The 27,891-nt window shown below is 45.9% G+C and overlaps 1 protein-coding gene across 1 annotated transcript in view; it reads left to right on the top strand.

Moving 5' to 3' along the window:
- The first annotated feature begins 7,339 nt into the window (after positions 1-7,339).
- KIAA1549 (KIAA1549 ortholog) overlaps positions 7,340-27,891 on the top strand; it is a 119,976-nt gene continuing 99,424 nt past the window's right edge. Inside the window, exons 1-3 of the mRNA XM_076006226.1 lie at positions 7,340-7,412; positions 7,536-7,647; positions 8,093-8,547. Coding sequence (XP_075862341.1) covers positions 7,340-7,412; positions 7,536-7,647; positions 8,093-8,547 — 640 coding nt within the window. The remainder of the gene's footprint in view (positions 7,413-7,535; positions 7,648-8,092; positions 8,548-27,891) is intronic.

The raw sequence follows: 27,891 nt of genomic DNA, 5'->3' as shown, positions 1-27,891 counted from the left end.
AGAAAGTCTCTTTTTTAATGACCATGTGGTCATTAAATCCAAAGAGGTCTTCTCAGTCCTGTCGTCTCTGACATTGACCATTCCATTTATTTTGAAGCTTCCTTCCCGGGCTGCTGGTGACACCACACTTCCATTGTGCTTCTCAGCTTTCTCTCTGGATCTTTCTATATGCCTTTTTCATCGACTCCTCTTCAGCCTTTGCAGAAGGAAGATCTTTCTCGAGGGCTCTCCTTGGCCCTCTTTTCTTTCTTTCCCTCCTCTCTTTCTAGGCATGGTCACTTACTCTCATATCTTTAGCTACTAACTCTTTGCAAATGATTTCCACCTCTGTGGCCGCATGTCCTCAGCCCTCGCTGCACCTTCACCATGGCTGGCGTTAGCACAGCTCCCTGGTGCCGGCCCAGACCCACAGCCAGCAGACTGGCTCCTCAGTGCCCCCCTTTTCTCCTCATCCAACCTCTCGGGCAGACTTCCTTTGCGCCTGTCCTTCTACTCATGGTCTCAAACCCTCTGAATTACCTTTTATCCTTTTCTCTCTCCGTATCTTACCAGTTGATTTAGCATCCAGAATGTGTCTCATCCATTTTCTAATTTCCACTGAAACCCACAAAGTTTTTATCTAAAAAAATTTGAAATACAAAAGCAGTATATGCTGATTTTAAATTCAAAGCATAATTTGTATTAATCACATGCGATATTATTGTAATCAGATATATTGTTATTTAGAGCAGAAAGGGAACATTTTTCTTTATACATTGACTTCCTAACTCCTCTCCAAATTCTATTTCTTTTCCCAGTGGCAACTACTCTTCATACTCATACTTTTTTTAAAAAGTGGATTTACAATCACAGTTACCCTTTTTTCCATTAATAGAATTATACTATACAGTATCTTGCTGCCACTACTCCCATGTATTATGTGAGTCTTCCATGGAAGGGAATAGAAAGTCCAGAAATGGAGCCACACATTTTGAGAAAGTATAAGGTCAATTTAATGCCGAAAAGATAGTCTCTGCAATAAATGGTGATATAACTGGACATCACACACACACAAAAATAACTTTAATCTTTCAACCTCACAAAACACATAAAAGTTGACTCAAAAGGGTCCTAAACATAAGAACTAAGACAAAGTTTTTAGAAGGAAACATAGGAGAAAATATTTGTAATCTTGGGTTAGGCAAATATTTCTTGGATAGGACACAAAAAGCATGAGCTAAACAAGAAAAAAAATTAAAAATTGGATTTCACTAAAGTTAAAAACTTCTGCTCTTTGAAATATACCTATGCTATGCTCTTTGAAATTAAATACACAAAACTATGCTCTTTGAAATTAAGAGAATGAAAAGATAAGCTATTGGCTAGGAGAAGATATTTGAAAAACACAAAGATGCCTACAACTTGGTAATAAGAAGACAAATAAATAACCCAATATAAAATGGGTAAAAGATTTGAATAGGCACTTCCTTCCTCAAAGAAGACATATCATTGGCAAAAAAAAAAAAAAAAAAAAAAAAAAAAAACACAAGAAAAGGTGTTCAATATCATTAGTCTTGAAGAAAATGCAAATTAAGACCACAATGAGATATCACTACATACCTACTAGAATGGTTCAAATAAAAACAGCTAACAAAACCAAGTGCTAACAAGGATGTGGAGCAACTGAGACTTTCATACCTTGCTGGTGGGAATGCAAAATATATCCCACTTTGGAAGATAGTTTGGCAGTTTCTTATAAAGTTAAATTTACATTTCTACTTGATCCAGCAATTTTACTGCTAGATATTTACCCAAGAGAAATGAAAACATATGCTCACAAAAAGACCTGGAAACAAATGTTTTTAGTCACACTATTCATAATAGACAAAAAAAACCCCAAAAAAACCCAAAAAACAAAATAACTGGAAACAACCCAAATGTTCATCAATTGGTGAATGGATAAATAAATTGTGGTATATCCATTCAGTGAAATACTACTAAGCAATAGCAAGGAACAAATTATTGACACATGGAATATTGGATGAATCTAAGACACTAAGCTAAGTAAAAGAAATAAGACACAAATGGCTACACACTGTAGGATTCCAAATATAAGAAATGCGGGAAAAGGCAAAATTGTAGAACCAGAAATCAGATCAATGGTTATCAGGAATCATGGGTGGGTAGGATAGACTGCAAGCTGGCACAAGGGAACATTTTGGGGTGATAGAAATGTCCCATACCTTGAATGTCATGGTGGTTGTTGGATTTCATAGGTTTATTAATACTCATTGAACACTTAAAAATGTAAATTTTATCTGATTGAATTAACTGACTGAATTTACCTGGCTGAATTAAATCTAAAAGAAAATAAAAAGAAAAACCACATGTATTTGAAGTGGACCTTCTGAGCCAAGTAGAAAGCTGATTTTAAATTTTTTTTTTTTTTTTGAGACAGAGTCTCACTCTGTTGCCCAGGCTAGAGTGAGTGCTGTGGCGTCAGCCTAGCTCACAGCAACCTCAAACTCCTGGGCTCAAGCAATCCTCCTGCCTCAGCCTCCCGAGTAGCTGGGACTACAGGCATGTGCCACCATGCCCGGCTAATTTTTTCTATATATATTAGTTGACCAATTAATTTCTTTTTATTTATAGTAGAGACAGGGTCTCGCTCTTGCTCAGGTTGGTTTTGAACTCCTGACCTTGAGCAATCCGCCTGCCTCGGTCTCCCAGAGTGCTAGGATTACAGGCATGAGCCACCTTGCCTGGCCTAAATTTTGACAGATAAGGCCAAATTGTCCCCCAAAATGGCTATCCCAGTTTGCACTCCCACCAGAAGAATTTGATAGTGCCTATTTCCCAAGACTCTTGCACAAATAGATATCATCAAATTTTTAAAAGCATTGTCTATTTGATAGTGAAAAATGGTATGATCCCTGATACTTCATGTATGTGGCATTAAAATCTTGTCCTAATTGGTTTCCCCATTTGCAATCTTTTCTCCCTCCAAATCATCTTATATATTGTTTTTTGTTTGTTTGTTTTTGAGACAGAGTCTCGCTTTGTTGCCCAGGCTAGAGTGAGTGCCATGGTGTCAGCCTAGCTCACAGCAACCTCAAACTCCTGGGCTCAAGCAATCCTCCTGACTCAGCCTCCCGAGTAGCTGGGACTACAGGCATGCGCCACCATGCCCGGCTAATTTTTTCTATATATATTAGTTGACCAATTAATTTCTTTCTATTTATAGTAGAGACGGGGTCTCGCTCTTGCTCAGGCTGTTTTAGAACTCCTGACCTCGAGCAATCCGCCCGCCTTGGCCTCCCAGAGTGCTAGGATTACAGGTGTGAGCCACTGGCGCCCGGCCATCTTATATATTGTTGATGGAGTAATCTTTCTCATACTTAGCTCTAATAATATCTCAAAAAATCTTTTAAGGATCCACTGTCACCTACAAAATTAAGTCCAGACCCTTTAGCCAGATCATAAAGTCCTCCTTGTTCTACCCCAGCATACTCTTTCTCTCTTCTCTACCATACTTCTCTAAGTCAAGTATCTGTCTTATAGCTTTTAGAGAGTGATTAGAAAGGATGACTCTTAAACTCCTAGTTCAGTGGTTCTTATTCCTGACTGTACATCAGAATCTTGGGAAGCTTTAAAAAGACATGGTTGCCCAAGCCTTTTCTGTAGAGATTTGGATATAATTGGTTTGAGGTGTGGTCTGGGGGTGGTCTGTTTGCTTTTGTTTTTGGAGTCTAGGTGATTTTAATTTGCAGCTAATCTGAAGTGCAGATCTGGCACATTAGCTAGATGGATCTCACGCATTCCTGCTTTTATGTCTTTGTACCGGTTCATTCTCTTCTGGAATACCTGTCCTGTTGTCTTCGGTGGTCCAGGCCCTCCCCATCCTTTAAGGATGCCCAAAGGCTCAGCTCACAGGCAACTCCATACAGACCCTTTGCTTCATCCCTCCTCCCAAATAGGATTTCTCCCTTCTTTGAACTTTTTTTTTCTTTATAAACTTCCTTCTGACATTTATAATGTTCTGTTTTGTAATATAGTTTTTTTTTTTACTTATTTTTTTCCTATAAGATTTTAAGCTCTTTGAAAAAACTATAGCTGATTAATCTTACTGATCACTTAGCACACTACTCTGTAGGGCACTTAGTAGGGGCTCTGAGTAAATATTTTTTGAATGTTTATTCTCGCCGCTTCTTCACTTTGCGCAGTTGTTCCCTCTGCCTGGCACCCTCTTCTCCAGATATCCCCACGGCTCAGTGTCACCTTATTAGTGTGATCATCTCTGACTACTGTATTTATTTATTTATTTATTTATTTATTTTTTGGAGACAGAGTCTCGCTTTGTTGCCCAGGCTAGAGTGAGTGCCGTGGCGTCAGCCTAGCTCACAGCAACCTCAAACTCCTGGGCTCGGGTGATCCTTCTGCCTCAGCCTCCCGGGTAGCTGGGACCACAGGCATGCGCCACCATGCCCGGCTAATTTTTTCTATATATATCAGTTGGCCAATTAATTTCTTTCTATTTATAGTAGAGACGGGGTCTCGCTCTTGCTCAGGCTGGTTTTGAACTCCTAACCTTCAGCAATCCGCCCGCCTCGGCCTCCCAAGAGCTAGGATTACAGGCGTGAGCCACAGCGCCCGGCCTGTATTTATTAATAATACTGTAACACTGTCCCTTCCCACATTCCTTTCCCCCTAGTCTCCAAATTGCCATCATCAGCTGAATACTCTCTCATTTGTCACCTGTCTCCTCTCACTGGCATGTAAGCCCCAAGAGGAAGGGCCTCTGTTTTGTTTGCTGTTGTGCCGCCAGAGCCCACTGCAGTGCCTGCCTATAGTAGCTGCTCAAGAAGCAGTCCCTGAATTTAATGAATGAACGTTATGGACATTCATCTTACTTTGTATAATTCTCTTCACAAACCACAGTCAGGCAAGGTAGGCATGTCAAGTTCATCATCAGGTAAGAACATTCGAGGTTTGAGAGTAGGGCTAAGCATTTTGTCCAAATTCATCAACTTTTATGTGACAGAGCAGAGCACAAAACTCAGAGTCCTGATTTGTGGTCCAGGGCTCTCAGCTCTATCCCCCACCTTCCAGCCATCCTCTCGTTTGGTCTGTCAGTCCTTCCCTCCTATCCTTACCCAGACCCACCCCTAAGAACTGAGGGACACAGGTTGAGAATGCAAATGGGGGCTCACGCACCTTACATCAAAGTACCAGCAAGTTCTGTGCCAAGCAAGCAAACTATTAAACATGTCTATTCTCCTTTTTTTTTTTTTTTTTTAAAACAAATATACACCTTCATCATGACTCGGTAGGCTGGGTTCAAAGGCAGAATTCTCGGACTCCTTGGAGCTGTGAGCAGGAGCGTGGCAGCCAGGTTGCCATATGAACATGGAGCTTGCCCGACTGTCTCTTCCCAGCCCTGGCTCTCTGCCTTATTTCTGTAGGCTTCACGAGCACATCTGCAGACATCCTTCTTACAGGTCCAAGTTCCGCCACTCTCCTGCAAACAGCTACCCCTTGGCCACCACTTGGGGCCATACATATCCTCTGTTGGTCCAACCTTGAGAGGACAGACTTGGGCCTGGAAGTGAGCGTGGGACTGAATGGGCAGGGAATTCTGCAGTCCTGTGCACTCAGCATGGGGGAAGATGGGCTCCTGGTTGGGGCGGAGGGTGTCCTGGCTTCTCAGACTCTTTGTCCCGTGGGGAGAGGTGCAGTTGGAGCAGGCCCAGAATGGGGCCCTCTAAAGCTGGGCCCCATTTTGCCCAGGTGTAAGGGTGGTACTGACCCTCCCTCCCGCTCCCCACACCAGACGGTAAGCCTGCTGAGGACCCAGGCTGATGCTCCTCCTCCCCCAGAAGGTGTGTGGTTTAACTGGAAAGCAGGAGATGAGAATTCCAGTTGGAGCTGAGTCTTATGGAAGTAAACTAAGCTCTCTGGCTTGTTTCTTGATCTATAAAATGAGAATTGGATGACACAATCTCTAAAATTCTTTATAAAAGATTCTTTTATAGTCCCCTACAGCACTAAGAGTTTACAGTAGGTGCTCAGAAGCGTTCGCTAGATTTATTTGTTGCAAAATTTGGTACAAATGCCCTAAGGCTTTGTCTTAATCTTTTTGCGCAGGCATAAATGTGTGTAGGCGTGTGTATTTATATATACATGTGGGGTCATGTATGTGTGCGTGCACACTGCTTGCACACCCCCCACTCCCTCCCCACGTGCCTTGTACCATTCGTCCCCCTCAGACTGCAGTCACGCCACCTACCAGCTGGACTGTCAGAGCCTGGGAGACAGTTCCCTAGATGCAGAGGCAGAATGCTCTAAATCCTAAAGGAGTAACATTTAGTTTTATGCCTTCAGAGCTGGGAGACCAAGGAACCTTTAGGGATCTCATTTGCCTTGGAGAGTTGGTGCCCATGAGTCATTTCCATTATCTCAAAGTTTTTATTTTTATTTTAATTTCCAACTGATGTCAATCCCTTCTTAATGATGGGGCAAACGTTTCATTGTCCTTGAGGTGGCTGAGAATGGAGGGGGGCCTCCTTTCTCTGACACCCTGGAGTCTAGCATAGGCGGAAATCTGCAAGGTTGAACCTCTTCGCTGGACGCTGTGGTTCAAATCAATACATGTACCACGAGGGTTTACTGGTGTTATTGGAAATCCTAAGCAAGATGACACCATATTCGAATTTCACATTTAGTAGGGGAAGCAAAGCAGAAATTCCTATAAAACGTAAAATAACACAACAGGACAAGACAATTCGAGAATCACGCCAAGACAGTGGTTTGTGGTCCAATGTGTTGTTTATACAAGAAGTTGAGAGAATGACGTAAAACGTGTGAATAAGAGGTCCCAGATCTAGGGCCACGGTAATCCAGGGATCAGACATGCCCGGTGAGCAGTCTCCACTTAGACACTTACCTGAGGGTGTAAGTAAGCTCCAGACGAGGTATAGAGAGCTCTGCTTACGGTAGGGAGTTGGGGGCATGGGGTGGGGAGCAATTGCTAAAAATAGGGGCTGAGTATGATGGGGGGCATAATAATGTACGAAATAATTAGGGGCATTAACAAAAACTATCTTCAACTTTTATTCTCATTTTCCTTGAAACTAACAGGTAGGTACTTACAAAAGGAAGTATTACTGATTCTTTAATAATCTCGCCAGTGCAAGCCGCCCAGTTGGGTTGGAGCTGCCGGGCTGGGCCTGGTAGGGAGACCCAACTGGAGGCTAACCGGATCCTTTGGTGAGTGTAGATGATTCACATCTTCCACCGTCCACCATCCTTTTCTGGACAATAAGACACTGCCCACCATACACATCTCTAGCACACCGACGGGATGCAAGGACCAGTTCCGCCTTCCAAGACCTTTCAGCCACCGGGCACCTCCAGCGTTACATGCCTGGCACACAGTAGGTCCTCGACACACGTTAACTTTCTTCTTCACGTCCCTCATTTCCCCTGGGACTCCAGCCTCAAACTGCCTGGGGCATGGGCATTCTCTCCACCTCCCACGAGCGCTGCTCTCCCTGAAGAGGGCCCGGCCGTGCGGGGTCTCTCCAGCCCCGCCGCGGTGCGGGCCGGCAGCCGCCCGCCCAGGGCCTACTACGCGCCGGGTCCTGCGCGCGCTTCCCGAGGACCGCAGAGGTGGCGGGACCTTAGAAGCAGAAGGGATGGGAAGAGCTGCGCGCGCGCTTTCCTCAGCCCTTTACTGCACGCCGGGCTCTGGGGAAATGAGCCCGACTTCGCCCTGCTTTGTCCCCTCCGCAGCCCCACGGCTGCCCGGCGAACGCAGGCGCTCCACACACACCTGCTGCCCGCACGGAGCCGGCGGGAGAGGAGGAGCGAGGGGCCGCCGCCCTCGGCGCTGGCCAGGCTCCCCGGCTCGGGCCCCTCCTAGCGGGCCTCCGGCTCGGGGCGCCCGGGGCGAAGGCGCAGGCCCCCAGGGCGGCGGGCCCGGGCGTTAGGTGCGGGCCGGGGCGGCGCCAGCCTTTGCCCGCGTCCCCTCCCGGAGGCGGGTCCCGGGAGGGGCTGGGCACCGGCCCGCCGCGCCGCGCCCGCGCCCCGCGCCGCCTTCTGGGCCGCCCCGCAGGCAGGCGCCGGCCGGCCGGGAGGGGGTGCTCGCCTCCCCGCGCCCGGGCCCGCGCGTTGCCGGGCAGCGGCTCCGAGGCTCCGAAGGGGGCGGAGCGCGAGGCCGGCGTGCGGCTGGCGCCCCTGTCCGCGGTTCCGGCCCGGCCCGCCCCCGCCTCGCCGGCCTCCCTCCGCGCCGGTGCGCGGCGCCCCGTCCCAGCCGCAGCCGCAGCGGCCGCCCCTCCGGGCCTGAGCGCGCCGAGCCGCGAGGCCGGGCCGGGCCGGCTGGGACTGCCGGGGGCGCGGCGCCGACGCCGAGCGCGGCCATGGAGGGGAAGCCCCGCGCCGGGGTCGCGCTGGTCCTGGGGCCGGGCGGCCGCGGGCCTTCCGCCCGCCGCGCCCGCCGCCGCCGCCCGGGGCTGCTGCTCCCCGGGCTCTGGCTGCTGCTGCTGGCCCGGCCGGCCTCGTGCGCCCCAGGTAAGCCCCGCCGAGACCCTCGGGACGCGGCCGCGACCCTGCCTGCCTTTATTGCTGTTATTTTCAAAGCCCCGGCTTTCCCCGCCCAGCTTCTTTTATTCGCCACGGCTCCCTCGCCCTCCTTTCTGGAGATGCTTTTCCATTCTTCTCGGGCCCAGCAAATAAAGGCACGGAGGAAATAAATAAATAAAACGGAAAAGCGAGCGGCTTCTGGCCAATCTTGCAAGAGGTCTGCAAAGCTGGGCTCTTGTTATCTAGGGAGCCTGAGGCGGGTCTGGTGGCTTCATCTCCAAATATGCCTTATTTTTCCTGCAAAATGCAGGCACTGGAATGGTATTCGTGCAAGGGTGTATGATGTGGCATATCGAATGTATTGGAATAGTTTATTGTCGGGGTGAAGGTACATTCGGTGTGTGCTTTAAAACAGTATCGCATTACCTTGAGTAGCCCAGTGTCCCCAGATGCATGCAGGCCAGCCGTGTCCCCCAGTGCACCAGGACACAAAGAACATTCAAAGAAAACCTCTTGGAAAGCTCCCTGGCCGTGGATCTTTCCAGGGAAATAGCTATTGGTATTACTTCTGCAAAGGCATTATTAGTACAATGGAGTGTGGAAATATTTTGATTCTTAAGCGTCAGGACATGAAAGGAGAAAGGGTTGATTTTATAATGATGCAATTTAGTGACTGTTCATCAGCATGGAATTAAGAGGCATGATTTATGAAGAAGCATGTGGGTGCGTTTTGTTGTTGAGGAAATGATTTAATTCCTATTGCTTCTCTAAAATGTTTATTTGTCCACCCTGAGCATACTCACAGGCTGGTCTGGAAACCATCTCTGAGCTGACACGCTGCAAGCCGGTGATTGCCCCAGCAAAGGCACTAGACTACTCTGAGGGTGGAAAAGGAAAGGTGGAACGAGCAGCTTGGGGTGGAGAGCTGCTGCACACTGAACAAAAAACAGCCATGAAAGCTACTCAGAATCCTCCCCTCTCGTGGGAGGAGGGCAAAGGCTGCCAAGTGGCTTTGGAAGGAATCACATTTGAAGGTGTCCCTTGGACTTTGCTGTTGGAATTACAACAACCAGTGCCACGTAAGGGATTGTCCTCAGGGATCATAGAATGGGACCACTCCACTGGCTAAAGAGGAAACTAAGGCAGAGAAGTGCCTTGCTCAAGGTCACAGTCGTCACTTTACCATTCCCCCTACTGCTGTTAACCTGTAGACACATACACGCCTGAAGCCTCCACAAAGCTTTCCCGTAGCTGAGTAGCTGGGGTTGACAGAATGAGTCTGTTTTAGGCGGCATACAGCTAGTGCAGACGACTTCGCCTAAACCTGACACCTTAGGTCTCAGTCCTGCTCCTTGTGAGGTCCAGCCCTGTGTGTCCAGAGGACAGGGGATAATCGTGCAAGGTCTCTTGGCTTTCGTCAACAAAGAAAGCCCCTCTGCTATTATTGGATTCATCTGTCATAGGACACAGCAGACCGATTATTTCCTGAGTACTTCTGTGTGGCAGGTGCTGCATTTTATATAGACGATGCAGTCACGTTTCGAGTTAGGCATCCTTATCTCCATTTAACAGGTGAGGAAACTGAGGCTTCAGGAGTTCAGGCTGGTTTGGCTCCAGACTCTATGCTATGCGTAACCTCTGTGCTTGACAGCTTTCCGTTATGATGTGGCCGTCTGGATATACTGCAGAGGTTGTGGAGAATATAAGTGTCTCTTTGATAAATTTAAAATAAATAGTGGAGCTGTTTGTGCTATCCCTGCTGAACTTTCTCTTCTGCAGAAGTCCTTCCCTGTTTCCCCTCAAGCACCAATACAAACATTCGTCCTGGAGACTTGAAATGAGCTATATTTCCATTCTAGAGCTGACATCATGGAAGTGGAGACTTCATCCTTTTGGTCATTTGTATATTAGGCTCCTCTGGTTTGCACAGCTGTTTCCAGGCTGGGTAATAGACCAAGAACTAAGTTGAAGCAGAGGGCATGGCCCTGTCCTCAAGGGTCCAGATGGAAACAGAGCAGTGGGTAAGCAAGTACAGACGGTTGCAGAGACCGCTCATGCGCAGGAAAGGTAGGGGTTCCTCAGAGGTGACCTGTGAGAAGTGGCCCCCGATGCACTTCTTGAAGGCCTGAGAAACGACCTTCCTAACGTAGCTGGGCTGCTTGCAGGATGCCTGGGCAGTAGCTGTTGATCCTGGAAAGAGGTTGCATTTCGCTTGTTTGGCCCACGTCTCCTCTCTGTGCCAGGACCCCCCACCCCCTAGTCCTGAGTGTTGTATTTTCACCAGCGAAGTGGGCGGGGGCTTTGCTGAACACTATGGTGGGTGGTTCTCTCTCTAAAGCAGTGCTAGTGAGAAAATGGCATGTCTTAGTCGTGGTTTGGATTTCCTATGTGAGGAAGCAGTCCCTTCTGGGGCTGTCTGAAAACTGCCTCCTCCTCCAGGTTTCTCTTCTCTGGATAATTTTTGTTCAGTAGAGTCCACCTTCCAGACGCTGCCCCTGTTACAGTGTTAACTTTCTATGCTGTATTGATTTCTTGCCTATTTCTATTTCATTCAATTTTTTGAATGTGTTTTTTAAAAAGAAACATAAGTTTGGTCTTGACCGTTCACTGTTGTGGAAAAAACTTATAATCCTTTGGACTGACTTTTGAATGCAGTGCTTTTAGGGGATCCACTATCCACAATAGAAAAAGAAAGAGCTGTGCCCCATTTCTTCACCCTATTGAGAGATAACTCTTTTTTTTTTTTTTAAATAATAGTTATTTTGAAATTGGTAGCCTTGCAGAGAATTTGGAAATTATTGAAAGGTACAGAAAACAATCACCCGTAATCCCACAGCACGTAGATAACACTAAATAGTTTTGTCTTTTTAAATTGTTGTTAACATTAAAAAAATGAGACTAGAATTATATACCCAATTGTATTTACTACTGTTTTCACTCAGTATTTAACTTAAGCATTTTCCTACTCATTAAATGTTATTTGAAAACAGTTTTCTATCCTAATTAATTATTCTTTTTATTTTCAGCTTTTTTTTGATGCTATAAATAATGCTCTGATGAATAGCTACATAGATAAGGCTTTATGTTTCTTTCTCTGTGTGTGTGTGTGTAGTTTTTTAAATATACATTTGTACAAAGGGAATTAGAATGTGAGTAAAATGTAAGGCCCAGGAGGCTGGATTTCTGCATGTTTTATTCAGAGTGCTGGGCACCTAGTAGGTGCTCAGTATGTGGTTGTTGAATGAATCAATTTTTGGAAAGTTGTGACACTGAACTAAGCCCTTAAGTTTATGCGTTTGCCCTCTATCATTTGCATTGAATAGTATTTCACTTCATCATCACTCACATTGAATATTATTTTTAAAACTTTTGTTAAATACATTTTTAAGACATTGTTTTACACTTTTTAGAGTTGAGTATTTTTGATTTTGTATCTTTATTCTGTGAACTTCTCTGTATTTTTGTTCATTTATCTGCTGTGGTATATATATATGTGTGTATATATATATATATTTAAATCTTTATTATATAAGATAGCAACCATTTAGGCCGGGTGCGGTGGCTTACGCCTGTAATCCTAGCTCTCTGGGAGGCTGAGGCGGGTGGATCGCTCGAGGTCAGGAGTTCGAAACCAGCCTGAGCAAGAGCGAGACCCCCATCTCTACTATAAATAGAAAGAAATTAATTGGCCAACTAATATATATAGAAAAAAATTAGCTGGGCATGGTGGCGCATGCCTGTAGTCCCAGCTACTTGGGAGGCTGAGGCAGGAGGATTGCTTGAGCCCAGGAGTTTGAGGTTGCTGTGAGCCAGGCTGATGCCATGGCACTTACTCTAGCCTGGGCAACAAAGCAAGACTCTGTCTCAAAAAAAAAAAAAAAAAAAAAAAGATAGCAACCATTCTTCCTTCTATTTGTTGCATTTTCCCCTTCAAAGGATTTAAAAAATTTTTCACATAATTTTAAAATTCAGAAGTTTATGGTTATTTTGATTAGCAAAATCTGCCACTTTTCTTTTTGTAATCTTTTTCATTGCTTTTATGCTTGAGGCATGTTAAAATTTTAGTTGCTAATGTGCTATTTCACTATTGGCCATTTCCAGATGAATGTTTGTTATATTTTGTAAGTGGTTTAGTATCTTTTAAAGTCTTAGGTAAATGTTTCAAAGGTGTGGTCCCTAGACCTCCTGCATCATTATTATTTGGGGATGCTTGTTAAGAATTTAGGTTTCTGGGGCTCACCTTTAACCTAAATTAGAATCTTTGGTGGTGAGTGCCTGGGAATCTTCATTTTAATAAGTTCACAGCTCATTTTTAGGTTTATACTTTGGAACCACAGATCTAAATACTGTAAATCCAATAACTGAAAATGAATAGTATTTTTGAGATACAGTAGTCCTTCCTGTATGCAGGGGGTGTGTTCCAAGACCCCCAGTGGATACCTGAACCTGCACATAATATCAAACCTTATATATGCACACATACATGTTTTTTCCTATACATTATATATGTATACATAGGATAAAGTTGAATTTATAAATGAGTGAGAGATTTACACACAGTAAGAGATTTACAATAACTAAAAATAGAACAATTATAACAACATATTTTAATAAAAGTTAGGTGAATGTGGTCTCTCAAAATACTGTCATATTTTTGGATGGAGACTGACCTCAAGTAAGTGAAACCTCAGATGAGAGGCACTACTGTATACCATTTAATATCTTGCAGTTGGCTTTTCACTGTTAGAACAGTTGGTTTAAAATTGCTACATTGAAACCACTTTCTGTAATATCTTATTTGCTTGGTTTTTTGTTTGGGTTGCGAGTAAAAGAGCATAGAGGACTGCATTTTAATTTCTCACCCCTGGCCACTGGGGCACAGCTGCTGCAGTCCTTGTCAGGAAATGACCTGCTTAATCCTGAAAACAGAACCCAGTCAGGGTGTTGTTTAAAGTCACTAGGGACCTGGGAGCCACAGGTTTTTTTTTTTTTTTTTTTTTTAATCAGTGCCCTGAGTAACAGAGGCAGCTAATTACTGTCATTCTAATTACACCAGGTTGATTTTCCCAGATAGGCAGATGCTGTTCTAACCGATCTAATTTGTTTTCAAGTTGTGACCACCCACCTTTCATCTGGAGCTCACAACGAGGTGATTTCTGTTTCTTGTGCTTAGGCAGCAGGATTTGCTGAAAGGTGACTTAGAAAACCTGGGTGTGTGCATTTCTGCCCATAACTTACTTTGTGACTGTGGACAAGTTACCTCGTCCTGGGTTTCCTCATTAGTGTAAGCAGGGAATAATGAGATTAGCTCTCAGTTCCCTTTTCCCCACACCCAGGACGCGTACTTTGCTTCTCTTACTTTTTCTATTTGTTTCTTCCTTTCTCCCCATCCCCTTTGATAGTGCTTTAGGTATGCTGGTGCTGTGGCTTGACTGTGGCTTCAGGCATTACTTTTCCTCATTAGTGAAAACCTAATCTTGCTGCCCAAAGTGTGGCACAAAGTGTGGATTACAGGCGTGAGCCACTGCACCCAGTGTCATTGTGGTTTTAATTTGCATTTCCCAAATGATTAGTGATGCTGAGCATTTTTTCTTGTACCTGTTGACCATTTCAGTGTCTTTTTTGAGAACTGTCTGTTCAGGTCCTTTGCCCATAAATTTAGAACAGCACCTGTCTGATTGGTCCTGTGCTCGTGCTCCATCTACTATTAACTGTGTTGAGTGTCACCTGTGCATTCATTCATGTATTCATCCAGTGCAGATCCAGCGCTTTAAAAAAGTTTGTTGATGTATTTGATGGTAGTTGAAGTCACAGACCTGGAAGACACTACTGAGGGAGACCATGGAGCGTTAGGAGGGAAGGTGGCCAAGGACAGAGGCCCCAGAAACTACTGTTGAGGAGTGAGAAAGAGGAGCCCATGGTACCTGTTTAAAAACCCAGACTCGTGGGCAGGCTGGCTCTACTGAAACAGGTGATGCCTGAGGGTTTGTATTTTTGAAATGTTCAACAGGCTCTTTAAGTTTTCCTTATGCGTGGTGAGGTTTCCGTTATGTCCTCTAACTTAATGGTGGCAGGGGCTCGATGGAAGTTTCACATCGTGTTGTAGACTTGATCATGTTGGTGGGTGTCAAGAAAGAATCAGTAAAAATACAGTGGTTGAAAATTCAAGAAAGGGTAGAAGGAACGAATGGATGATTCAGAGGTGGAGAAGTTCGTGTGGGCAGCAGGATCGCCCTAGGAAGGGTTGGGAAGTAGTATTGGGAGGGGGAAGTGGAGGGGACTGGTGGAAGGTTGGGAGTGACGTCTAAGGTGATGTCAGGCCACGTGCCGTGTGACGTTTTTGTCCTGTAGCATTTGACATTCCAGTGTGGCCAGGAAAGATGAGCCCTTGGCTTGAGTCAGGGCTGGGGAACCACGGGGCAGGCGTGAAGAGCCGCGGGGACTTGAAGTGCTGGTCGGAGATGGCTGGATGAGGAAGGAAGTGAGCGGTGGACATGGATGAGGCGGGGGCCGGGAGAAGGGGGTGCGGCTGGGATCCCAGGGCAGGCGTGCTGGGAGGGAGGTGTGCTGGTGTGCCGTTTCGGAAGTGCATCTCCTCTGGTTTTGGTCTTGGGTGATGGCCCAGGATGGGGAGTGGGTTGTGGAAGTGGAGTGTGGAGGGAGGATTTTGGGGGAATAATCTCTGGCTGTGAACTTGCCAGGTGAGGCAGGAAGGCCTGTGAGCCGGGCACACAGGTCTCCGTCAACGAAGGGAAGTGACCAGAAGATTGTGCATGATGGGGGAGGAGCTCTCTCGAGTCTGTCCGCTTTTCCCTGCCGTCGCCACTGCGACTGCCCTCGCTCAGGCGCCCCCGTCTCTTCTCCCGGCTGCTGCCGTGGCCTTCACATCCGTTCTCGCTCCATCCAGTTCATCCTCTGCCTTCAGCTGGAGAGAACTCCCAGGAACAAATCTGGTCATGTCACGTCCTTCTTACTGGAACATCTGTAGTGGCACCCCGTGGTTTTCGGCAGTGGTCTGCAACCTTTTCGGCACCAGGGACGGGTTTCACGGAAGACAGTTTTTCTATGGATGGAGTGGGGGTGTGGAGGGAGGCGGAGCTCAGGGTGATGCTCAGCTGGTTCCTAACAGGCCCCAGACCAGTACTGGGCATGGTCCGGGGGCGGGACTGCAGGGTTTCAGTATGCTCCCAGTCTGCGTCAGAGCCGTGCTCTCAGGTGCTGTCCACGTGGTGGAGGGATCCAGGATGTAAGAACATGGACACAGAGGGTGCAAATATTCAAAGTGTTGGTGCTGAAAGGGGCCAGCAAGATCTTGCCAGCAGGAGAGGTGACATGAAGTGATTTGAAGATGAGTTTTGCCCTCCCTAGGTTGAGGTGCTGCACAGAGAGCCGCAGAGCTCCGGAGTCTCAACCCCAGCGGCTGGGTTTTGTGATAACAGATGGCTGTGTAGGGCCCAGCCCCTTGGGGGCTGGTGTCTGCTGCCTTGGGGCTGCTGCGTTCAAGCAGTGAGATTAGGTAGGGCACTAGGAGAGGGCAGGGGCAGCGGTGAGGTAGAGCCCACCTGTGCAGGTGGGGAATAGGAATCAGCCCGTCTGGGGTGGGGCTGGCAACAAGTGGGGCTGGACAGGGAGGCAGGGAGGGCAGGAGGGAAGTCTCTCGGGGCTCAGAAGGGATGGGATCCAGGGCAGGGGTGGAGAGATTCATTTTCGAGAGGAGGGAAGCAGAAGGAGAAACAGGTGGCTCGTTCTGGGGACAGAGATGCATGGAGGAGCAGGTGGCTATTCGCGGAGGCGGTGGGCGAGGAGATCTGGGGAGAGGAGTGTGGGGTGGCATGGGGAGCTTGAGAAAACACAGCCGGCTTCCACAGGAGATGGAGAGAAGTGTGAAAGAATTGCCAGGCAGCGGCAAGGGCCCTGGTGAAGCTGGAAGGCCCGTCTTGGTGGCAGGCCAGGCGGGTGCTCCGCTTGCTGCTCCAACAGCATGGACGGCCCAGAATCTTGGTGGAAAGTGAGTGGGCCACGGTGGCCCTGGGCTGTCCGGGGCAGGGTGGTTGGGAAGGCTCCTCGCTCCTGTGGTTGGCCAGTGGTTCACAGCCCTGGGAAGTCATCTGGAAACTCTCTTTGCTGCTGCTTTCTTCTTTGTTCTCCTGTCTCTTGTTTGGGCCTGTGGAAGGAAGCACTCACCACTTGCTGTTTTGGGTGCTAGGATTAATTTTGGAGCCAGAAAGTCTGAAGAGCTGCTTTAAAAACACTGGGTAAATATATTGCTGGGTTGCTTTCAAAGGGAAAGGCCCCAAACATACAAAACAAACGCTCTTATGGAGCCAGCTTCTAGGGGAACTTGGGCAAAGCCCAGGAGGCAGGTATGAACTGATGGGATGTTGCTCAGTCTTTGCTGCTCCAAGTGTGGGCTGCAGATCAGCAGCTTCAGCATCCTGAGGGCTTGTTAGAAATGCACAATATCAGGTCCTGCCCCAGAGCTGCTGAATTGACCTTTCGAACACATCTTCAGGCCAGGTGTGGTGGCTCACACCTGTAATCCCAGTGCTTTGGGAGGTGGAGGCCAGGAGTTTGAGACCAGCCTGGGCAACAGAGCGAGACCCCATCTCTACAAAACATTAAAAAAATTAGCCGGGCATGGTGGTGCATGCCTAGTCCTAGCCACTTGGGAGACTGAGGCAGGAGGATCACTTGAGCCCAGGAGTTTGAGGTTATAGTGAGCTACGATTGCACCACTGCACTGCAGCCTGGGTGACCCTGTCTCAACAAAACAAAGCAAAACAAAAAAGCATCTCCATGTGATTTAAATACACACTAAGGTTTGGGTTTCTCATTGAGGTTGGGCATATTTCAAAGATTTTTGATTGTTACCTGATTACTGGGGATTCCTTAGCTCGTAAAAAGCCAGCCTAGATTTCAAGTCCACTGGGAAAACTGAGGGTAAGAGCAATGGCAGGTTCAAAGCTGAGCTGCTGTGTGGCAGGACATGCTGCTCAGAGAACTGCTCCTGCTCCAAGTTTTCCCACAAGGTCTAAGCATGTTCACAAGCCTTTATTTAGTCCAGTCCCGAGTTCCCCCGAACTGGTCTAAGCAGGTGTTTCAGGGTGATTGACTACCAAAGATTACAAAAGCACCTGGAATAGTTCAAGCAAACAGGTGTTGAGACCAAGGCAGAGGCAGAAGCAACCCAAGTGTCCATCGACAGATGAATGGTTAAGCAAAATGTGGTCTAGCCACACAGTGGAATATGACTCAGCCTTAAAAAGAAAGGAAATTCTGACATGTGCTGCAACATAGATGAGCCTTGAAGGTGTCGTGCTGAGTGAAACAAGCTAGTCACAAAAGGACGACTAATGTATGATCCCACTTATCTGCAGCCCCTAGAGTAGTCAGAGCTATAGAGACAGAAAGTAGAATGGTGGGTGCCAGGGGCTGGGGGAGGAGGAATGGGAGTTGTTGTTTAACGGGTACAGAGTTTCAGAGTTTCTTTGCAAGCTGAAAACAGTTCAGGAGATCATTTGCACCACAGTGTGAACATATTTTACACTATGGGACTGCACGCTTAGAAATGGTTAAGATTGTAAGTAAATTTTGTTACGTGTGGCAGGTTTTTTTTTTATTATTAACCTACAGTTATTTTAGAAAACAACGACTGTGGAGTGGCAACTAGCTGCGAGGGTAGCTGGAGTGGACGTTGGTCGGAGCTGGGAGCCGCAACAGTCTGGGTGCAGGCGGGAGCACACCACAGGTGCGTGTCTTGGGAGCCACCTGGTCGAGGCAGGTGACAGGCTGGGATGGAGGGACGTCTGTGCAGATCAGCACAGGCCAGATCTGGAGGAAGGGTTGCAGTTTTCAACCTGACCCTGAGAAGAGGCTGAATAGAGTCTTAGGAATTTGTAAAATTAGTTTCTTCTTCCTAGCCCTTGGAATTGGGCTTTTAAATATTCTTATGCATTTTGAGAATTACAATAGCTCTATTGGCTTTTTCCTGATTATAAAAACAATGACATGTTCATTGCAATACTTTGTACTTGCTGTTCCCCCTGTCTGGAACATTCTTATCTCAGATGTTAACTACACAGTTTCCTCCCTCCCTTTAGGTCTCTGCTCAAATCTCCTATAATCAGAGAGGCCTTCCCTAACCCCGTTCTGAAAAATTTTAGCAACCACCTCCGTAATTCCTCTGTTCCTGCCTGCTTTATTTTTCTCCGTGACACTTACCATCATCTTATATTTATATATATATCTTTCTGTTTATTCTTTCTCCCTCCACTGGACTGTGGGCCCCACCAGGGCAGACGTTATCTGTTTTGTTCTGTGTTGTTTGTGCATTCTGCAAGTCTGTCTTGCAGGCCTGCTCTGAGCAGACACTGTGCTGGGCCTTTGGGAGACATCAGTGGACAGAGTTAATTATGTGTTACTAGGTGGTAGGTGCTGTGAGTAACTCCAGCAGATGAGCAGCTGGGGACGGAGAGTTGCGGTTTTAATCTGGATGGTTAGGGAGCCTCTTTGAGAAGGTGGCTGTGTGTGTTTGCTCAGGCTGCCGTAACACAGTACCACACGCTGCCGAGTGGCTCAAACAACAGAAATGTGTTGTCTTCTAGTCCTGGAGTCTGGGATCAAGGTGTTGGCAGGGCCACGCTCTCTCTGAAGGCGCTAGAGAGGGATCTGTTCCAGGCCTCCCTCCCAGCTTCTGGTGGTTCCTGGCTGGTGGCAGCGCGGCTCCAGTCTACTTGGTGTTCACCCCGTGTGTGTGCTTCTATCCAAATTCACCCTTTTTGTAAGCGCGGTCATATCGGATGGGGCCCACCCTACTTCAGCATGACCTCATCTTAACTGACCACTTCTGCAGTGACCCTACTTCCATGTCAGGACACATTCTGAGGTTCTGGGGTTAGGACTTCATGCGAACTTGGGACCACACAGTTCAATCTGTAACAGTGACATTTAAGCTAAGGTTTGAAGGAGGCACCGGGGGCAAGCCAAGCAGGTATTTTGGGGGCCAGTGTTCCCAGCAGATACAGTAGCCGGTGCAAAGGCTTAAGGCTGGGGCGTGCCTGGCGTTGGGGGAGGCAGCCAGTGTGCCCAAGCAGAGGGTGGGGGCGGTAGGAGCTCGGGTATGAGAGGACGTGGGCTGGGGATGGAGGATCACTGAGGGTTTTTTGATCAGAGGGTAATGTGAGAAACCTTAAATGTAAGATATTTTGCATGTCGCATGAATTCACATGGTACAAAAAAGGTGTAAATTAGGAAGCAAAAATCACCCCAAATCCTACCACTCAAAGACAACAGCTATGACATCTTGGTGTCTTTCCTTTCAGACTTATTTTTTTTCCCACGCATACAAGCACATGCACATACATACAGAGCACTAGTGTCATATCTTACATATTGTTTGGCAACTTACTTTTTTTCGCCTCACACTTTGTCTTGGACTCTTTACATTGTCAGGAACTGTAGATCCACATCATGATTTTATTGGATGCTGTGCATGTTCTATACTTCATTTAACTAGTTCTCTGTTGGTGGATGATTGTATTGCTTTCAGCTTTTGCTGTTATAAGTAAACATTGCTGTGAGCATCACTGTACATATATCTTTACACATTTTTCTAATTCCTTAGGATAAATGCCCAGAAATAGAATTGCTGGACTAGGCAGTATGCACACATTAAATTTTGATACATATTGCCAAATGGCTCTCTAGAAAGGTTGAAGCAATCCACACTCTCTCTAGCAATGAATCAGAGTGCCAGCTTTGCTTCTACCCTCTGTAATACAGGCTGTTACCGATCGTTATCACCTTTGCCAAACTCACAGGTAAAAAACAATCTCTGTTAAAGTTGCATTTCTTTGTTAGTTGGCATTTGAGCCTTTGATTGAGGTCCCCTTTGCAATTCTTTCTCTCGTCCTGTCCTGCAGACATCTCAGGTCTGACCTGGAAATAATTATAACACCCAACAATTATAGAGTGTTTGCTGTGTGCCCAACATTGTGTGAGGCTCAGCATCTGTTGTTTAATCTGTACAACTATTCTGTAAGGCAGACATTATTATTATCCCATTTTACAGATGAGGAAAGTAAAGGTTAGAGAGGTTCACCGACTTGCTCAGTGTCACACAGCTTAGCAAGAGCCGTCCTCACCGTGGGGGTCTGTGTTAGAGTATGACCGCTGTAGAAGTGCCCACTCACAGGCTTTACTTGGACAGCAGAGTGAGGTGTGGACAGAGCCACAGCCAGCATCATCTGTGGCCCCTGGCCGGTCCCCGCGTGTGTCAGAAGCCCTGACTGTGAAGTCACGCCCCAGCCTCGCACATAGCAGTTGCTCATGAAACACGGATTATGAGAAATGGACAAAGAAGGCTTTCGAAAGTTACAGTGTTGTGTGGAGGTGCATTTCTGTTTTATTTCAGCAGATTAAACATTTTAATAATAAAAATACTCGAAAAATTACAGTTCATATTAGGAGCCATATTCCATTTCCTCCAGCACAGAGGATAATATTTTTCTTAATACCGAGTGACATTTTCGTACTGTATTTCCTTTTTTATCTTGTCCTAGATCATATCCTTGTGGTTTTGATAAAATTTCTACTTTGTTTTGACTATGGTATTTTCCTGCGGTTTGTTTCTGACAGAACAGTGTGTGGTTGTAATGCATCTTCTTTGTTAATAAATTAACATACACTACTGGTTTAAAATCAATTTCTCATTAACTTTGAAATTTTGGTGGGAGGAAGTCGAGGCCTTAAAATAAGTACCTTGTTCAAAACCCCACCAGTGCAGCTGGCTGTCCTACTTCTTTTGTTTTATGTGCCCCTCGAGCCTTTTTGGCTCTTCATAAAACACAGCGTATTAACGCCTTGAGTTCTTGCCTAGATCTTGTGTTAAAGTTTAACCTTCTAAGTAATTTCCAGAACCCCTAAGCGTGCAACTGTTCTATTTTTTTTTTTTATCACAGTTCGTATTGACTTTACTCATTGACAGCTTTCAGATTCCTCTGCTCCCTCTTCCAGTTCAGTGTTTAGCTCCCCGTGGGAAGAAAACGAGATGCGCTTTTAGAATATGTGCCCTATCAGTCAGGATAAACTAGTTATGCCGCAGGATCAACTCCCAGATCTCAGTGGCTTTCAGCTTGCAGCTTCTGACACCCCCATGCGGACCTTTCTCTTCATCGCTTTCCTGCACCTTTTGAATTTTGTCCAATTCTGGAAATTTTGCTTACCTGCATCCTATATCTCATTCTTCCTTCTTGGTCTAGGATATTCCAGTGCCAGAATGCATGCCTGCAGGCAAACCAGGCGTGCAGTGGTCCCATGCACACCTGTATTGTTCAGCTGCCATCTACTGAGCGCTCACTGCCATGTGCAGAGCACCGTGCTTGATGCTGGGATACTCAGATGGATGTGGCAGTCAGTCATGGCCCTCAAGGAACTCAGTCTGGGAGGCAGAGTTCTGTGCCTAAATAACCATCCAACAATGTGCTCAGTGCTTTGATAGAGGACAACACAAGGAGGGCAGTAACTGATAGTGGATGTAGGATCAAAGAACTGGGGGGGGGTATTTTGTTTTAAGATGGAATGTAAGATGGAGCATTCTTTCAGTGATCTATTGCTGCATAACAAATCACCCCAAAACTGAAGGGCTTAAAACAACAATGATTTATTATTTCTCATGATTCTTTGAGTCAGGAATTTGGACAGGGCTTGGATGGACGATTCTCTTGCTCCTTGAAACTTGGCTGGGGTCACTCACTTGGCTGCGTTTGGTTGGCACCATGACTGGGTTCTAAGGTCTGAGGGGGTTTCACTCACATGTCTCGTATCTTGGTATTCTTCCACACATCTTCCCTCTCTCTTCATATGTGGCTAGCTTGGGCTTCCTCATTGCATGCTAGGACTTGGGTAGTTGGCTTCTAAGAGGGATGAAGCAGAAGCTACCCGTCCTCTCAAGATCCTGGGCTCGAAAGTTCCCGCAAGAGGCAACCAGACATTGCCTCTGATGCATTCTGTTGGTTAGACCAAGTCACAAGGCCAACCCAGATTCAGGGCCAGGAGGGAATAGGAGCTACCCATTGATGAATAGAATGGGATATGCTTATGAATCGATGGCGGTCACCTTTGGACATGAGCTGCCACAAGACAAAATGGTTGAATGTAATGGAGAGAAAGATTTAATTACTGAAGAAAGTTCTCAGAGGAGACAGGAATAAATGATAATACTAGTAGGCACAGTAATATCTAACTAAAATTGTGCACTTACCATATACTAGGTATTCTTCTAGGCACTTGACACATATGAATTGTATGAAGCCATTTAATCATGACAACAACCCTATCAGGTACAATTATTAATCCCATTTTACGGAGGAGGAGATGAAGTTACTCACCTTAAATTACATAGCTGGTAACTGAGAGGAGAGAGTCAAACTCCAGAGTCTCCTTGGACAGGAAGAATGGTGCCTCTTCCGCACCATTGGAACTGGTGGGAAGGAGGGAGGGATGGGTGCAGTTGTGGGTGATGCAGGTAAGAGGGTGGGAGGAAGATGCCGTTGAGGAAGTTGATGTCCAATAGCCTCTTTTTTTTTTTTTTTTTTTTGATGGTGGTGTGGTCATTGCTTAAGTGAGATGGGCAGGAGCAAGTTTCATGGGTTCCATGAAAAAAGTGGTTTACAATTTTATAGTATCTGTGGATCATAGGAGGAGGACTAGAGCGGATTGTTGCGGACTAGAGCGGACTAGAGCGGAGGACTAGAAGGATTGTTGAGTGGTCAAGGGCCTGGTGGACCATTTGTGTGCGGGAGTGCCCTCTGCCCCATGGGGGCTGGCAGCCTTGTGTCAGGGTGCAGAACGCTCACCATGGGCTGATCCCAAAGCAGCTTTTTCAACTCACAATAAGAGTCTAATAGATCTGATTTCTGCCCAGTTGCTGTGATTGTGCCAGTCTGTCAGGATTTCCTGTGGTAACTCTCAAAGAGTAGCATTTCCATCACAGATTTGAAAAGAAGAATGTCGAGATCTCCTTGTGTGGACACAACGAATGTTCTTTGGTCTTTAATTGAGTGCTCCTCAAGTGGTAAACTTCAAGTTTTGAGACTGCTCCTGGGACAACTTAGAATGGATTTTTATCCACTCGGTGTGGCCCCAGAAGAGACCCGCTCTTTGGTGGCCAAAGGATGTGGATATTGACTGTTATCCAGATCAAAGTGATGGGCAGCTGGTTCCTGCTCCTTGGGCTGTGCTGTTGATGGCCCACAGGGGCCTGTCACAGAACCACATGGGGAGACGTTATGAGGGTAGTGGGGGGAAGACTGCATTTTATGTCCCATCCATCCCATTTCATTGCCCGTATTGTGCAGGGTTTGCAGTGCCCCTCCAATTTCCCAGCATTCTTATGTCTATGTTCCTGGAGACTTTGCTTCATAATTGTTTTGATCTCTTGAAAATCAGAGAATGCTGCCACATGTCTTTCTAGTCCTGCAGTGCCTTCGAAAGCATTTCTTGAGAAAAGCACACGCAATGTGGAAAGAACAGCTTTACTTCAGAGGCTCCAGATACATTTGCATGAGGTGTCTGGCTCCAGCCTGGGGTATCTGGGAGGTTCAGCCCTTTGCTGGTGTTGGAAGCATTTTAGCCTGTGTTTTTTGGCACGTCATTTGCATTATCTCCTTTGCCACAGAGCTCCTGGGGACAAATTCTGTTTCTCCTGGACTCCAGTGGCCCAGTCAGCCTTTCACCCACTGAAGTTGGGCCTTCACTCTAATCCCTGTTTGATTTTGCCCTATCTCAGAGTAATTTTTTGACACAAACCAGATCTTATCCATGTTAAGGGCCCAGTAGTCTTCGCTGTCTTTTGCCCTCTAGTTCTGAGAACTGATTCTATCTAACACAGCCACGACATTTGGAATTGAAAATTGTTAGTCCTGGACAACAGTGTTTACAGAAGGGTCACATCTGACTCAGATGCAGTCACTCTCTGATCATCACAGTGAGGCGAGGTTCGTCCCTCTTGACCTAGCAGTTCAGCTCTTAGGAATTTACCAAGTTACAACTCTTTGACAGTGAAATTTACATAAATTTATAAAGAAATTTGTGAATGGATCCTCTAATCCAGAAAAAAGCAATGTTTCTAACTTAAATGTAAATTTAAATACATTTTAACTATGACCAAAATTTCATGACATTATTTCATGCTGAAACAATTGATTACCTAACATCAGGATTTAGAATGATCATAATGATCATAAAGATTACATTTGCTCCATTCATAAAATCTGGGTTAAGTTAATTGCAGGCTTTTTATAAGAAATAAACATAGAGATCCTTTGTCCTGTGCAGTTTGGGCCCCTCTGCTGAAAACCCCCACTCCATTTTCCAATGATGGGAATCCTGTTAGAGTTATCTTTTTATTCCATGATGTCCAACACAGTGTATTACGTGAGAAGGTGAATGCACGAATCCATGGATAAATGGTATTTTTTCTAGTTGTTTATGGTCATGATTTGTGGTGATTTTTAAGTTTTGATGTTTGGTTAATTGCCATGAGGGAATGAATTAATACACATCTGATTTTTAGAATTGTATTGAAGTCATTTGATTAGAAAATTATGCGTGAGCACTTTTGGCCATAGTGCAAAAACAAATCTGTGTTTCTCGAATTGTGTAATTTGTACAGCTACCTGGACAGGAACCGTTGCTGAACATACTGGTTTGTTTGGGTCGTCTTGGATTGTTGCCGCGTGATCCTGGAGAAGTAGCCGCCATCCACTGTTAGGGGTTGCTAGGCGGAAACCGATCCACTCTGGACCTGGGAGAGGAAGAATAGCTGATGGACAGTGAAATGGCAGTAAACTGAACCAGGGAGAGAGAAGGAGAGTTTTGTACAATTGTCCCAGGCAAAGCTGTCATTCTGGGAAGTATGTGAGAGATTATTAAACAGCTCCTGAATCATAGAACTTTACGGCTGGAAAGTTAGGTAAATATTCGTATATATGTCAGTTTCCACTTCTGTGGCCCTGACAACATGCCCCAGGGCCTGCCACTTTGGGATCCAGGCTGTAGGAGCTGAAGACTGTTCCTTCAGGGCACAGCTACAGGATGAGGCTCAGCCTTCTGAATTCTGTTCGAGATTCATATTTTGGGGAGAGAGCCTCTGGCTTGGGATAGGTGCCCATCCCTCTGCCAGGAGAGAATGAGTATCTTGAGCGAGGGTTGTACCTGGATCATGTGCCATGGTGGAAGAAATAAGACTAGGGGGGTGGCTGCTGGGCAGGCCGTAACCGCCAGTGTCCACTCCCGTGGCCTGTGTGTATCAGTCACATGTCCACCTATGTCCAGCACATGTACACATGCACACAAATAAAAACATGTACATATATCCAGAGCACGACACTCATGCAAAGATGAGAGAAGACTGAAATATGTATTCACAGTCATTTTCACAGAAAAATGCAAAACATAGACACACGAGTACATAAGGAAGTTTGTGTGTACAGTGTATAGGTTAATAGCATTATGTGTAGAGATAGATACGCAAGGAAATGCTTAAATTACGGACGCACTGACTCATGAGTTCACACCCGGTGCAAAATGCCCGGGCGCTTGGAGAGGAGGGCAGGCTGAGTAGGAGAGGTGGATAAAGGAGAGAGAACAGGGGGCCCATGAGATAAGGAGGGGTCAGCCAGTGGCTTGGAGACACCAGTTGGGTCCATAGTTATGTGCTTTAACAAAGTAGTTGGCCAAGATCGATAATATGACTTTGGGTTTCTGCTTGTGTCCTTATCGATGGGCCTCTTGGCTCTGTTCCTTGCCAGTGTGTTCTCTAAGCTCGTTTGTTCGGAAGCAGTGTGATGCCACAGAGCGCAGTGTCTCTGGTTTGTTCAGGCTGCATTTTCCTTGATCTGCCGGTAGTAGTGGAACGGCCTCTTCCCCCCTTTCCTGCCTCACTGCCTGCTTCTCCCCCTGCCGTGTTGCTCTGGCCACGTGGTGGTTCCCCATATGCGAACTGCACTGAACTGTTTACATGCCTCAGTGCCTTTGCATATACTGTTTTCTGCCTGGAATGCCCTTTCTCCTCATTTGTGTGATTTTACTCCTCCCTCAAAATCACCTCCTCCAGGAAGCCTTCCAGACATCCCAGAACAGTTTAGATGCCCCTTGTTCCTGTGCACCCCTATCGTAACACCTGTGTTAAAATTGTTCCTAATGAACTTCTTGAGGGCGGAGATCTTGCCTTATTCTCTCTGTATTCTCACCACCTGGCATCGTTCTTGGCACAGAGCAGGTCCTTGATAAACATTTGTTGAATTGCTAAATGGATGACTGAAAGAAGGGATGATTCTCCGAATGAGTGATTGAAAGTATAAATGATTGAATGAGCCGGAATAAATAATGACTTGGTGAGTTGAGTACTGGGTGGCTTCTCCCTGGACTTGTGAGCTGCTTCATGAAGCTGGGCTTCCTTTTGTCTTTCTCTGCTGCTTTCCTGCTTTCTCCTCCTGAATCCTAACTGAAAACGCCTTTTCATATCCTCTCTTCTTTCTTGACAATCTTAATTACTCTTTTGGTTTCAGGAGTCGCCTTCATGTGGTTGAACCTCAGAACTACGTCTTTGTCCCAGACCTATTCCATGAACTTAAACCCCTGTGAATGATTAGCTGTCGTTTTAAACTCAGTGCTGTCAATGTCTGAGTTTGCTGCATGTTGATTTCTTCTCTGCTGGGATAAAAAAACAGCTTGTCTCTGATTATAAATGATACTCATTTTTAGAGATACTTTGGAAAATACAGACATAATATTTAGAAGAAAATAATCATCTTCATTTCTACCATCTAGCAGTAACTATTACATAAACATTTTGATATGCTTCTTCCTGATCTTTTAAAATATGTATATAATAGATTTTTTTCATAAAATGGGATCACACTATAATTTTGCATCTTGCAGTTTTCATTGTATTGCGTTTTCCATGCCATTATGTATTCTTTAAAATATTTTTAATGGATGCATAATATTGATTTGTGAAGCAGAATTTTTAAAGCCTTTCTTTCATTATTTGAAATCTTTATTGATACTATATTGCCACTACTAGTGATACTATATTGATACTATATTGCCACTAAAGTATCAAGTAAAATTGATACATTATTGCCACTATATGCATGCTATAATGAGCCTTTTTGAAAATAGATCTTTGAACTTCTGGTTGTTTCTTTTAGGGTAGGTTTATAGAAGGAGAATAACTAAGTCAAAAAGGATAGACTTGAAAAGAAAAAGCCCTGTGTGGGTGTGTAAGTCAGAATGCTTTCCAGAATAACTGTTCCAAAATATGCCCTG

This window comes from Microcebus murinus, chromosome 9 (assembly GCF_040939455.1).
Source record: "Microcebus murinus isolate Inina chromosome 9, M.murinus_Inina_mat1.0, whole genome shotgun sequence".
Lineage (NCBI taxonomy): Eukaryota > Metazoa > Chordata > Mammalia > Primates > Cheirogaleidae > Microcebus > Microcebus murinus.
The sequence above is the reverse complement of the archived record's forward strand: the minus strand, read 5'-3'. Positions and strand labels throughout refer to the sequence as shown.